The sequence below is a fragment of the Apis florea genome, unplaced genomic scaffold, assembly GCF_048593485.1.
Source record: "Apis florea isolate Af1SG1 unplaced genomic scaffold, ASM4859348v1 contig_2411_pilon, whole genome shotgun sequence".
Classification (NCBI taxonomy): domain Eukaryota; kingdom Metazoa; phylum Arthropoda; class Insecta; order Hymenoptera; family Apidae; genus Apis; species Apis florea.
The window spans coordinates 765,279-780,307 of NW_028256580.1; the positions used below are offsets into that span (position 1 = coordinate 765,279).

The 15,029-nt window shown below is 44.8% G+C and overlaps 1 protein-coding gene across 1 annotated transcript; it reads left to right on the forward strand.

Moving 5' to 3' along the window:
- The first annotated feature begins 402 nt into the window (after window positions 1-402).
- LOC100864872 (uncharacterized) lies at window positions 403-13,583 on the forward strand. The gene is made up of 13 exons (XM_086905641.1): window positions 403-873; window positions 4,840-7,638; window positions 7,764-8,390; window positions 8,489-9,467; window positions 9,543-9,711; window positions 9,792-9,987; window positions 10,061-10,555; window positions 10,647-10,881; window positions 10,985-11,153; window positions 11,296-11,410; window positions 11,623-11,941; window positions 12,029-12,239; window positions 12,314-13,583. The coding sequence occupies exons 2-13, from the start codon at window positions 4,873-4,875 to the stop codon at window positions 12,456-12,458; spliced, it is 6,426 nt and encodes a 2,141-aa protein (XP_086761767.1). The 5' UTR covers window positions 403-873; window positions 4,840-4,872; the 3' UTR covers window positions 12,459-13,583.
- Window positions 13,584-15,029: the final 1,446 nt, after the last annotated feature.

Consider the following 15,029-nt stretch of genomic DNA (forward strand, 5'->3'; position numbering starts at 1 on the left):
ATAAATCAAGAAACTCTATGGACGCAATAGCATATATATATATATATATATATATATATATATATATATATATATATATACTTTCCCAAGGAAATTCATATTCGAATGAAAATTCCAAAGGGAAGGACCAGTTGCGCTTGGTCTCAAACTTCTTTCCCTCTTCGAAGGAAATTGACGGAGGGACGAATACGTTCGAATCGATTGAAGTCGACGACGGGACGAGGCGTTTCGCGTCCGCGTTTTGAGGCCATTGCTAGCGAAGGGTGGCCAGACGAGGAGGAAGGGGGCAGCGGAGAAATAGAGAGGGCGACGTTAAGGGCGGGGAAGGCGGGGGTGGGTGTCGTGTACGCGCATGTTTCTTCTCCGCGAAACGGATCGATGCTGGAAATAGCTCGACCCGCAGGAGAGTACGAGGTGAGTCGGCTTCGCTTTCGGCAGGGCCTTCGCAGCTCTTCACCGCTCGCCGTTTCCTGTTTCACGAATCGTAGGGGGAAACGTAACTCCACGTAGAGTCTCCACAATCTCTTCTCGTATTCGCGAGCTTCCCTTCGACCGTCACCGATCGATCACCGCCGGTTTCCTCATCGACCTCGTTCTTCCTCTTCCCCCGGACAGTTTCCATCCGGCTCTCTCTCATTTTCTATACTTCTTCTTGACGCGCAGTCATCTCGATTTCAACCCCAATTTCTATCTTTCTTTCTTTCTTCTATTTTTTTTTTTTTTTTTGGTGCTCGTTTCTTCGAGTGTGTGTCTTCGACGATTCATCCATCCATCGCAAGTGGATAAAAAGAGAAAGAGAGAGAGAGAATCTCGATCGCGGGATGACTCGAAAAAAATGTGCGTCGTACCGATGTGGCTGACGAGGCTGGAATCGTAAGTACAAATAGAGTAGTGGAGCCGAGACACGGCTTTATTTTTTTTTTTCGAGATTACATAGATAGCGATTCGCGAACACCAGTGCAAAACGTGGCCGCAATGATACGTCACCTATAACGCTTTCATCGTTGCCTCTTGATTGATCCGCCTCGGTGAACTACACTTCACTCGCTCTCGTAACAACCGATCCTTTCCAACTATTCGACTCCTTAGACTCCGTATCCACGAGCAGCGAATCGAGACTACGTCTCTTAGCTCGTTCTTTCTTTGTTCAAAGATTTATCCAAACTTTTTCCTTAGAGTTTTTTCCAATTGGACGATAAGCAAATCCCACCTGTAATTTGTCTGCATTATTATCTAGAAATTATCGATTGAACTGTGTCGATAACTATATGTCATAGTGTTAGAAGTAGTAAATGTAATAGAGAAAGAAAATCGTCTTACGAAACTCGAAGCATTTTGTCGTAAACTAATATATCTTATACGTGTTGGATGGATCGCGGCTTCGTGCGTAGGTATAGCTGACGCAGCAATCATCGTTGCTAAGACGATAATGAAACTGTTCATTGAGAACTCGGCTTGGTCGATACACACCTAGCTTTCTAGCCTTCGAACGTCTTTAAATACATACATATATATATATATACATATATAAGCGGCTGTTTCGTTATCCAGACAATTTGTTCGACGGTTCCTTTTCGTTCCCTTCTTAAACGAATTCTCCGTTTCAGGCTGGAGTTTCAACGGTGACCGCGTGCTCTGAAAATGGAAATACGATTCGGCATCGAACGATTCAAAGCTACGTTGTTGTAAGAAGTGACAGGTGAAAAGTTGGTCGAGTGTTACAGGGTGTTTCAGAAAGTTGAAACTCGGGTTGAAAAACGGTAGTGGTGCTCGTTGAAATAATCATGATAATAATAAACAATGAGAATATCATTTTTTAATTTTGAATTTGGTCGGTTCGACAAATCTTTTTACAAAAAAAGTTTCTATTCCCCGATTTTAACGGATTTAGATTTGTCAAGGATTTATTTTGACGATATCACCACCATATTTTTCAACGCCAATTTTCTGAAACATCCTGTACAGCATTATTTGTACACCGGTATTACGCGTGCGCCTTCATCAGAGAGACACTATGGACAAGTGTTCGGGATAATGGAGCACAACGCTCTTCGCCGAAACTTTCTCAATTACGCCACGAAATTCGAGCAAAGCTAGAGCCATCGTGTATACGTGCAGATGACGCGTTCGATTGTTTTCCAATAAACATCGTCCAATAAATTCTTGGCCGCCCAATAATATTCGTCGATTCCGGTTTCTTGTATTCTGCTATGCTAAATAGAATTCTCGATAGACTGCTGCTTTCTCAATTTGATCTCGTTCAGAATTTCTATTCTTCTTCTGTGTATCCTTTTTTTTTTTTTTTTTTTTTTTCTCCCCTCTTTGAGTAACCATGTTTTTATGTCGTAATGTCTCGCTTGGAATATTTTTGTACAGCGTAGAATATCGTTGTTTAGAGCATGTACAGAAGCTCGAGCATTGGAGCAGCGCGCTACTGGATTTCATATGGGGTTTCGATGTTCTAAATATAAATCGACATGCACGTTATTTTTCTTCTCTATCGAGTTACGCTTCGCTACACAGCCTTTCCATAAATTTTTCAATTTGACAGATCGTTCTTCATTCTACAGCTAAAGTTTCTGAAAAGAAGAAGAAGAAGAAAAAAGAATTACGAATTAGAAAAAAAACTACTTTCTTAAAATTAAAGGTTAAGAAGCGTTCTTATCTTTACGTAAACAAATCGACGATACCTGTAAGGTCGTAAGGTTGGCAATTGATCGGTAACAAGTTCCTGTGCAGAGATACGAATCGTACGGGTCGATAATCTTTATTTACCTGGTGACGCGATTGAGGCGAAATTTAATTATCTGGAGAGTAGGAAAGATAGGGACATACCTTATCGTGTCGGATATCGCCATCCATATGTTCCCATACGTTCTATCCATATTCCTCTTCTTTGGAAATTATAATATTTAAAAATATATTTGTTAAAAGAAAGTAAACTCTCGTTACAGTTTTATCTTCCGTCTCATCGAACCTGGAAAAGAACAGCATTTCTTTGTGAAGTCGCAGAAGTAGAACGGTGTACGTATTTAGGTTAGATCGACTCGATCGATTTCTCGCCCGTTATCGATTACAGTTTCCTAGCGTGGTTACGAGTGTACCGGTGACCATATCGATTTTAGATGGAGAGAATTGCGATAGTCGTCGAGTTTGTTAGCACGCCAATCACGATGCGATTATTCTGCGATAAATCTGAAGCACGTGCTCTCCCCTGTTCCTTCAATTATCGACGAAAATTTTTATTTCGTACTTCTTATTCTGTCGATTACTTTTTCCATTTACTTTTGTTAATCCATCTTAATTTCAAGATTCCCGAGAAAATTTCGATTATTTATTCAATCGAACAGCTGTTTTCCATCTCTTCGAAAGCATATAATCCAACTATATGGATAGACGATGTATTGTTGTCCCTGTAGAGGTTTATATAGGTTTCCATCAGGTTGGTATTAATTTAATTCTCCATTCGTAGCCGATTAACGCGTTAAATTATGCCTGTTACAGAACTTTAAGCTTCTTATCAACGATACGGATCACGTCGAAAAGAAACGCTTGTACAACTTTTTTAACAAATTTCATTTTTCCATAAAATAAACCGCGCATAAAATTCACCTTCGTATATATATCCTTTACACGTCCATCTGCAAAAAAAAAAAGCGATAATATCTCAACTCATATACCATTCTTTTTTCGATAGTATCAAAAAAAAAAAAAAAAAGAAAGAAAAAAGCAAGACATTTCGAGCGATAAAATCAGATGGTCCATCCTATAGATCGAATCCTGACCTATAAACCGTCGAGCCAAATTGATGAGATATTAGATAAGAAAGAAATGAGAGTGCTGCTATTTTCTCGTTGATTCGTAGCAGCATCGTGGAAGGCCAATAGGAAGGGCAAAATGGTCACGGGTACGTTACTGCGATCGATCGAGTTATTCTGGCAACGATCCCATAACGCATACACACAACCATCCAAAGCGAATATTACAGTATCGGTTGGTGAAAAAAAGATTCCAGATCACGATCCCATTGTCCTGCGTGAAACGAAACGTTCCGAGACGTTTCTCGATCGTTCGATTCGCGATTATCGTTCCGCGCGATTGGTCGAAGCCGTTCGAGGAGGAGCAACGATTCTCCCGCTTCGAGATATATCGACTCTGGGAGATATGGCGAGGCGCGTGTTCAATGGCGCGTGTTTCGCGGCGTGCGCTCGTTAAAAAAAGGATCGGACGAATTTAGCACGGCGGTTATAAAGAGCGACCGGCTAAGAAAAGATCGGTAGTGTAGCAACAAGTATTCGGGAATTCGAGCATGACAGTGTCGTGAATGCTGTTGTTTCGTTCGCGGGTGCACCCATGTTGCCGATATTGCACGTTCCACGTTCTCCTGGATCGATCCATGTGAAATATTGTGAAAAATTGTGATCTTGCTTGAACCTTAATACCCATCCATTGCACGTGGAAACCTGCATTAACCAATTACCGTTAATCAACTTGTTCCGAAATTGTTCGATCGACAATGCAATAATTAGTGGAATATCAAATAGATTCAAATCGATGACGCTTTCTCTTCACCGCTACGACGTTATACCCGTATCCTTTCCTCCGTATGAATAAGCGTATCTTTTTTAACGCTTATACTGCGTCAACAGATAATTTCGACGACTGTTGAGTCGAAACAATAGGAGGGAGGGGAGGGGGAGGAGGGGAGAAACATGATTCTCGGTTGTCAACATAAGCGTTAAATTCGATACGCGAAGACGGAAGAAGAAGAAGAAGAAGAAGAAGAAGAAGAAAGAAGAAGAAGAAGTTCGACTAACGATGAGAAACGATTGATTTCAGAAGCCTCGCTTGTTCCACGGTAGGTCTTAGAGGATGCACAAGCTAGCCAAGGGCCTGAAGAAGAAGAAAAAGCAGAAGAAGGGTAAGAAGGGAGCGGAGGAGGACGAGTTCGACCCGGAGGAGCTCGAGCGTTATAGGCGCGAGCGGGCGGAGGCCCAGCAGAAAGCCGAGGATACCGGCGAGCAGGCAAGCGGCAACAACGCTTCGTCCGACGAGTGGAAGAAGTTCGAGGCGTTGACAGCCGGCGTCGACTCGATCCTCAAGAAGACACAGGGCGACCTCGACCGCATCAAATCGACCTCGTTCTTCCAACGGAAGCCCCCCCTAGACGAGGACAAGAAAAAGGAGGGGGAGGAGGGGGAGGAGGCGGATCGAGAGGATATCCCAGGCAAGAAGAAGTCTTCCTCCACCAAGAAGTGGGTGGGCTTCGACGAGGAGGGGAACCCGATCGAGGGGGAGCCGCCCGATTTCGAGGGGAAGGGGAGGAAGGAGGAGAGGCCACTGGTGAACGAGGACGGTTTCGTCGACGTGCCCGACGACGAGGATGGCCGCGAGGACTCGGCCGACGAGGACATATTCGACACCACTTACGTCGACGTTCTCCAGAATATCGACGTCCAACTAGCTTACATCCCGGACAGCCCCGTCGAGGAGGAGGAGGGGGACGACCCGTTCGACACGACAAACGCGGACAAAGTTCTTAAAACGGTCGATAAGAAAGGGAACAGGTTGGTCAGCCTAGGGAACGCGGTCGAAGTGCTCTCGGGCAGGATCGATTACGTGAGCTCGTGCAAGATATCGAAGGGTAGACGGCCCAGGCTTCAGCAAGACTTGCTATTGGACGATTTCGAGGAGGCAACCGAGTGCCATCTCGCGGCGGACGGCGGTGACGCGGCGCTGATCGCCGAACCGGAAAAGAGGACGCTGCTCGACGACGACAACGATCTCCCTCCCATAGATCTTCCCCCCGTAGATCTCACCAAACTTCCCCCGACCGTCCTCCCGAAACCGGTGAGCCCGGGACCCGTGGAGGAGGAGGGCAAACCTCTCGACATCTCCGAGTTCGAGATCTTGAAGGAGAAGAATATCTTGGAGGAGATACCCGACTTGGACGACGCCGAGTTCGACCTGAGCTGTTGCGCGGCGCCCGATGAGCAGCAGCCTGTGCCGCGCCTCGACGAGGCGGAGGACCCGTTCGCCGCCAAGGAGCCCGAGACCGTGAACTTCCAATCCGAGATAATAGAGGCGAGCTTCGAGGCGGCGACCTTCGTCGACGAGGAGGACCCGTTCGACACCACGTTCGCCGAAAATATATTGCCCGGTAAAACGGAATTGAAGTTCATCGAGAAAGAGTTGGACGAGCTGCCCGTATCCGAGGTTACCATATCGTTGACCGATCCGGCCGGGTTGAACCGGGACTACGAGACAGGTTTGTTGAAAGAGGTCGAGAGATCAGTCGCGACCGGCGACAAGAAGGATCTTTTGGCTGGGTCGACGACCGACCTGAGCCAACTCGCGGACGAGCCCATCGCGCCGCTCGAGGACATCTCGAGCTACGTGGACCCGTTCGACACCTCGTCCGTGAAAGAGATACCGCCAGGTAAGACGGAGTTGAAGTTCCTCGAGAAGGAGTTGCTCGGCGAGAAGCGGGAGGAGGAGAGTCGTCTGAACAACAACGACGACGACGACGACGACGACGACTTCGATCCGAGAAAGGACGAGCAACAGCGTCCGTTCGAAACCGTCGATTTTCGAGTAGAAGGGGGAGAGGAGGAGGGAAAGGAGGAGGTGAAGAAGAGCGAGATCGGGATCGTCGATCGAAGATCTTCGCGGCCCGAGGTGCTCGAATTAGGTGTATCGAAAGCGGTCGCGTTCGAGCTACCGACACCGTCGAAACGACCCGACCTGCTCGCCACCACCGAGGAGGAGAAAGCATTGCCCTCGAAGCCGCTCACTCCCTATTACACGCAAAAGTCGATCGAGGATTACCTACCTGCCGAGGAGGAGCGAGGGGAGGAGGAGGCGGCGGCCGATGTCGATCCGTTCGACACGAGTTTCGTAGCCAAGGTAGCACCAGGTAAGACCGAGCTCAAGTTGATCGAGTCGGAATTGTTGAGGCAGCAAGAAGATCATTCATCGTCGACGATTGGGAGGCTGCCTCACAGCTTGAGCGACCACGAGTTCGATCCCCGTGCCGAGGGTGAGCCTGTAATCAGAAGGCAGAGCGATTTCACGATAAGGCCGAACGATCTCAGGTTCAATGAATTGCAAAATTCCGTGTTGAAGAAGTTCGAGGAGGTGAATAGGAGAAGGGAATTTGTGCAAGAGAGGCAAGAGAGTCTGTTGGACGAGAGGATCGAGGTGGACGCGAAACCTCTAACGCCAAGAATCGAGACGAGAACCATCGAGGAGGACGAGGAGATCTCCTACAAGGATCCATTCGACACATCGATCGCGACGAATATACTTCCGGGCAAGGCGGAACTGAAGATTCTCGAGACCGAGTTGGAACAGATCCCTGCCGAGATACCCGTGGCTCGCCCCGTCCCGATCGCCCTCACAACCGTGATCAACACAGCTGTTATTCCAGAAGTCGATCCCGATTTCGATCCCAGAGCGGAGGAGAGGAAGGATTTCTTGTGCATCGACGACCAAGATCCCGGTGCGAAGGTGTTGACCCCTTTGCAGAACGAGAGCTTTCCTTTGGGGGAGGACGTGGATCCGTTCGACACGAGTTTCGCGAGTCTCGGGCCGGGCAAGACCGAGCTCAAACTACTCGAGTCCGAATTAATGGAAAAATAAGAAGCTCTCTCTCTCTCTCTCTCTCGCATACATCGTATATTAATAATCTCTCCTTTCTTTACCTTCTCTTCTTTCTCTTCTTTCTCTTCCTACGTTTCATCTTCAATTTGGACGCTTAACGCTTAACGCTCGAATCGGTCGATTCCAAGATTCTCGACATGGATTCGAAAGGAGGGAACCCATTCTTGATGGACGACTACGACGGGATCGGATCGAATGACAATATGGCGGGTCAAGCGTCTAATCCGTTCCTTCAAGACTTTGCCGACGCGTCGGGGACATCTGGCGGCGGGGAGAATCCGTTTCTGAATTTTGGCGGGGACCAATCGTATCACCAATCGGCAAACATCACCGTCGACTCGACGAATCCCTTCGCCTCGTTCGCCACGGACGCAAGCGCGCCGAGCACCGGCTTCGAGGCGGCGACCACCACCGACGCCACCACGGCCAATATATTCTCAACCGAGGCGAAAAACATATTCGTGACGAGCGGCGACGAGTCGAATCTGTTCGATGCCCCGCTCTCCTCCCACTCGTCGGAGGAGTTCTTCGGCCAGACGGCGCCACCGCCGTCGCCGGCTACTGTGCAGCAACCGGCCCAGCAGTCGAAAAACGCGAGAGCGGCGCCCTCTAGGCCCCCTCCCCCCAGGCCACAACCTCCTGCACCTCCTAAAAACACCAAAGACTTGATCCTGTCCGTGACCGGTGCGATGGATGCCACTTCGAATCATCTTCTGGACCGATTACAAGTTTGTATACACATATACGTACATGTACAACGCGTGAATCTCTTCTTTTTTTCATTCTTCAAGATCAATCTTGATTCCATCCTCGCTCGTTATTACAGGCAACCAGAACGCCTAGCCCAACTTTGATGCACTCTCCGTCTCCGACACCGGAGCACAGTTTCGCAGACTTTTTGGACGTCGACTCGAACGTTCCCGACTTGATGTCCGACGACAACAGCAAAGCGCCGATCGAGCCGCCGAAGAATCAGGACATATTGGATTTGTTCGACGCCCCCAACACGGACACGACAACCACGACCATATTCTCCTCTTCCACGATCACCGAGGACACGGCCAGTTCGGGGACAGGGATGACTCTGATCAGCGCCACGACCCAGGATAATCCATTCGTCGGTATCACGGAGCAACAAGCGTCCCCTGTTCAGCAGGCGGACGAGTTTCAGGAAACCGCGTCCGTGGCAAGCGAGAAGAGACCCTCCGTCTCGTCCATGACGGGTGCCGTGGGAAGCGACACGGAGAGGACCGGTGTCGACATGGATCTCGCCGCGGAAACGTTGCAATCATCGAGCACGGGGAACGAATTGTTCTCGACCACCGAACAATTGTCCACGTCCGTGACCGAGTCCACGTTCTTCTCCGTCGCGGACACGACTCCTTCGGCCCCGTTTGGAACCGCGGACACCGCGATCGCGCCGTTCTCGACGCCCATGCAAACGTCCACCGCGCAATCCCTGTTCACGACCTCGGAGATCAGTGTGCCCTCCGCTCAACCCAGCGGGCCTTTCGCTTCCGACTTGCTCGGCGACTTTGGCGAGCCTACCGCGACCGACATAGGTGGCGCGAGGTCGACCAGCCCGACACCTGGCGCCGAATTCCCTATCAGCGAGGCGTACAAGCCCGAAGAACAATTGGACAATTTCGCGGCTACCACGCAGAAAACGGCAGAGAGCGGCGGGGATGCTTTCGATATTTTCGCCTCGAAGTTTGACAAGGCCGCGGAACAGGAAACCAACGCGGGTGATCCTTTCCTGGACGCTTTCGGCGGTGGGCCGACCGCCATGGACACGTCCAGCGATGGTAAACCAATTTTTATCTTGTTTCTCTTCAAAGAGTAGAAATTGTATTATACTTTGTTGCGTGTACTGTGCTCAGTTTGGGGCGATTCCTCTGCGACTGGGTCAGAGACAGCGGTGACAGGATTCGGGGAAAGCGACGGGTTCGACTCGTTCTTGAGCATGACCGCACCCCCACCAGAACCGAGTGTGAAGAGAACCGAGTCCGTAGATTCGGACGCGGGACCAGATTTCAGCGTGTTCATCAAGTAAGAATTTGTTATTTTAAATTTTGTCTCGCGCTCTTGTAAACTGTAGTACATCTTTTTGTTCCCACTCTTCCCAAAAGGCCGAAAGAAGGTGATCAATCTGGAATCGAAGGTGGAGCTGTTCCTGTGCTGGCACCGCCACCGAAGAGCCCCCAAAATACCGCCTACGTCGATACCTCGCCACGTTTCAACCCCTTCGACAAATCTGGATCTGCGCAAGACGCCATTCCTACCACGGAAACTGTTCAACCTGAAATCACTAGGACAGATTCTCAGGTACTTTGTTTGTATTGTAACACGATTTATTTTAAGATGAAGGTTACATTTTTTTTTTTTCACCTCTATCCAGGAAACTCCTCCGACACCTCTGTTCGACGAGGATGTTAGCCAACCTCTGGAAGATTTCCCGAGGGTAACGTACACCGGTGATGGCTGGGATATGCATCTACGTCAACCTAACAAGAAAAAGATAACCGGTCAACGATTCTGGAAGAAAATTTTCGTCAAGCTTGTTTATCAAGGCGACAATCCTGTGCTCCAATTGTTCAACAGCAGAGAGGATAAGGATCCCTTCCAAGAATTGCCCCTAGTTCCTTCTTATTCAGTTTCTGATATCGGAGCGCAACAATTTGATCAGTACGGAAAAATATTTACGGTGAAGTTGCAATATATTTTCTACAAGGAACGACCCGGGGTACGGCCTGGTCAGGTAACCAAAGCGGAAAGATTAACGAACAAGCTGAGTCAATTTGCCGCGTATGCCATTCAAGGTGATTATCAGGGGGTTAAAGAATTTGGAAGCGACTTGAAGAAACTTGGTCTTCCTGTGGAACACGCGCCACAGGTATGATAATAACGTTTCTGCATTGTAGATAAATATAGAGAATTGTTTTTCAAAATTGATGAATTTTTTTTTTTCTCTCTCTCTCGTATAGATTTCTGAGCTGTTCAAACTTGGCTCCCAATGCTACGAGGACATGAAACAGTTCTCTTGCGCGATAGAGGAAGCTCTATTCAGATTACCTGCTCATCGAGATCGAGCGCTTAATTATAAGACGGAGGACGTGCAGATAACCGTGGTAGATGAACTGTACGTGGAACAGAACGCGCAAGGTCAAGTCGAGAAACAGATAGCTCGTGTTCGATTGTTCTTCTTGGGCTTCCTTTCTGGTAAGACTTTGTCAAATTCTTGGAAATTCATTTTATCCCCAGATTAGATTATCGTCGAAATCGTTGGAATGTATCATAATTTATAATTCGATTATAAATCTAGGAATGCCCGATGTTGAGTTGGGAATAAACGACATGTGGCGCCAGGGGAAAGAGGTAGTGGGTAGACACGATATAATTCCAGTTGTAACCGAGGAATGGATCCGCCTTGAAAACGTCGAATTCCACTCTTGCGTTCAACAGGACGAGTATGAAAAATCTAGAATCATAAAGTACGTATCTTATTAAGATATTTACATATGTCTTGATTACCTCAACTTTTTACAAGATGTATACATATTTCCAAATGATAACTACAACAATACTAACGAAAGACTGCATTGCGTCTCTAACACGTGACTAACACTTTTGAAGGTTCAAGCCACCGGATGCATGTTATATCGAACTTATGAGGTTTCGAGTAAGGCCTCCTAAAAACAGAGAGCTTCCTCTTCAACTTAAAGCTGTAATGTGCATTACCGGTAATAAGGTAATGTCACTTTTCATTCTCAAAAAAAAAAGAAGAAAAAAAAAAAAAAAAGAAAAAAAAATATACACAACTCCAACTGTATATATAAGAATCCAATATCATTGCACTTGTATTCTACGAATCAATATTCGCTTTTGCTTTGATGATAGTGTCACGGCCTCGCTTCAACTCCACCCACACGCTCTGACTCTGTTCTTTATTTTAATTAATAGGTAGAATTGAGGGCCGATATTCTCGTGCCGGGTTTCGCGTCGAGAAAACTAGGCCAAGTGCCTTGTGAAGACGTGATGGTCCGTTTCCCGATCCCGGAGTGTTGGATATATTTGTTCAGGGTGGAAAAACACTTCAGATACGGATCTGTTAAATCAGCCCATAGAAGAACGGGAAAGATCAAGGGTATCGAAAGATTTCTTGGCGCGGTCGATAATCTAGAACCTCAACTTATGGAGGTAACGTCGGGACAGGCAAAGTACGAGCATCAACATCGTGCCATTGTATGGAGAATGCCCAGGTTACCGAAAGAAGGCCAAGGTACAAGCATTATTTTTAAATCTTTAAAATATTTTTCTTTGTTATTCTCGAACATTCTGGAACATCATCGATAATATATATTCTCAGGAGCGTACACGACTCACCAACTGATATGTAGAATGGCCCTAACCTCTTACGATCAGATACCTGAGAACTTGGCCGAGTACTGTTACGTAGAATTTACTATGCCTGCAACCCAAGTGTCCCACACGACGGCAAGAAGCGTTAGCTTTCAGAATCACGATAGTGATAATCCACCGGAGAAGTATGTTAAGAATTTGTCGCGACACGAGTACAGGTACAAATCTTGTGACTATATCTTAACCATGCAAAGAGACAAGAGATTTTTACAATTTTCAATTTGTCGATCAGAGTTGGAATCGAGCACACGCAAGGTGAAGGACCAGGAGCGTACGTATCAGCGACTTATACGAGAAAAATTCCTGAAACGACGCCTGAAACGCAAGGCGAAGCGTCGGACGCTGTCGCGGAATCTGACTCGGATTCTTCCGATTAATTTCAAATCGGTGGTAACCATGTAAGGTAACCTGTAACACGTACGAAATTTAAGAAGAATTACTTGTTAATGATAATAAGATGTATACAGAAAGCAGAACGATGCCTGTGACTGGACGCGTGGCGTTTTACGAGTCGCAGCGTAAGTCGAATGGACAATTTCTTACGCGATCAAGCGCAACACGTTATAAGGTTAATCGCGTGTAAACCCTATAACATATAATGAGGCGAAGATATATTGATAGTATTGATAGTTCCGAACGCACATCAGTATTAAACAGTCAGAATAAATCGTTCGTGTTGATGTTCACTTCAAGCTTTTTGGACGGCTACGACCCGCGAAACGCCTGGCGTCACTGCGTGTTCATGTAACGCATAGCAGTTAAATGAAATGTACGTATGAAATGAAATAATTTGTAAGGGAGGACAATACCGATTTTACGTTCAGTTTAGCTTGCTAAGTAGTAATACGCACTCGCGGTGAAGAGCTTTGCCTTGCTCAAGTTGCGCGTTTCAAAGACGAATCAACGATTTTTAACTATTTTAAAATTCAATAAAGAATCACTTGTTATGCATTACATTACATTACATTACATTACATTACATTGCATTACATTACATTACATTACATTATATTACATTATATTACGTTACGTTATTTAATTCTAGTTTCGTCAAATAAGAATGCTTATTGCTTATGTATAAATGTTTATTTTATATTATCTTTTCTTGAATTCCATCGTCAATGTATTTATAAAATGTTTAATTCGTTTTTTGAGGACTGTCGTATCAACACGATGATCAGAGGACAATAGTTGTTAATTAAGAAAGTCGTTATAATTCGAAGAAACGTGCAGCGCATATCTTATCGTTTAAGCTTGCAGATGATCTATATCAAATGTTATCTAGTCGTTTCCAAATGTAGTTTATCCTGAATAATCGTCGGTTATTAGAAATGTAAGTAAATAATAATAATGAAAATAGGTATCGAGAATTTTGCCAGGCAAAGAGCGAACATATATATTATTTGTATAATATTAATGCGAGCATGGGAGACTGCAATTAATCTAGTTTTTAATAATATTTTGTTCTTGTGCGCGATTAAAGGTACAAGAATATGTTCAAACGCTTTGCGACTCGATATATTATAACATGTCATAGATATAAGTTTTCGTTTCATTTTCTTTTATTTAAAAAAAAAAAAAAAAAAAATGACCGTTGGTATTAACGGTGGCTAATCGAAATATGTATCCCGCGTAATGTGAAAAGAATCTATTTATCTATAGATAAGATAAATGGTGCGAGATCTTATTAATAATAACTTTACTTACTTAAGGAAAACAAAAATCTAGTCACGTAAGTTTCCGTTGAGATTTTTTCAATTTTTCGTTAGAAATTTTTCATCCTGCAAAGGAGATCAGAAGAGTCTATTCTAGTCCTTAGCTTGTAAGAAGTTCGTATGACATGTCAGGTGTTGATTCACTAGTCATACGTTATGCTAAGTCTATTTAGGTTAGCAATTAACCGATAATGCTAATCGATTTAACGACGTATAGAAAAATGTCAACCGACATGCCAAGTAAGATATAAACAGTTAGAGCTAATACTGTCAGTTATAGATTGTCACTCTGATCCGTGTCAATGCGAATAGATAAGAATCTTTGTTAAATTATTTTCCTGTATCCAATGAAGCACATCAGACAATACTGCTTATATGCAATAACTGTGCCAGCCAATACATCCCATAAGATGAAAAAATTACGTGTAATATATTAATTCACAAGACTGCATTGCGTTCTTTGAAACAGTGCAAAGCTTTTCCACTTGCGGCGTGACGGTCTGTTTGCGTTGGTACATTAAATGGATCCTGAGAGGATTTTTTTCGCGAAAAATTCGACTCGGGACATGACGTTTCCAGCTCGTGATCTCAACTGTGTGTAATATTGCGCAATTGTGCAATATCCAAGGTGGCGTTTGTGTATCTAAAGGGAAAAATTTATTTAAACACGATGCATGTATAGAAAATCTTAGAAAAGATATTTAAATTAGAGGTTATGTGTGATATTGACAAGCCTATCGATGTTTGACAAGTATGACTGAAAGTGAACGAATGGACGAGAGCAAGAGAAAGCATTGAATTTTTCATCCCTGCAAAGAGGTCGTAATTTAAATTTATATTTTGGACATAATAATCAAATTATTTTATTTTCTTTATATTTATTAACTTATTTGATTAAGGAAAAAATATTCAATTTTATATTACATTATATCATATGAAATCGAAAACTCTTCGATAAAAACTAATTCATCAATCGTAATTATGACTTTATATATATATATATATTCGAAGAATATCTGAGTTCACGTCAAAGCAATAATTATTAAAGAATTTTAAAAACGCGAATCCTGTTGTTGTTGATCCAGAACATATTAATGTGTAACATTTTGAAATGTGTGCAGTTGGTGTGCAATTGGCTTTGAAGAATTTTTATTTAATTAAAATGATGTTTCTGGAATTAAGAATTAAAGCATCGATAAAGTAGACTTCTATTGAATCTATACGACCTCCATT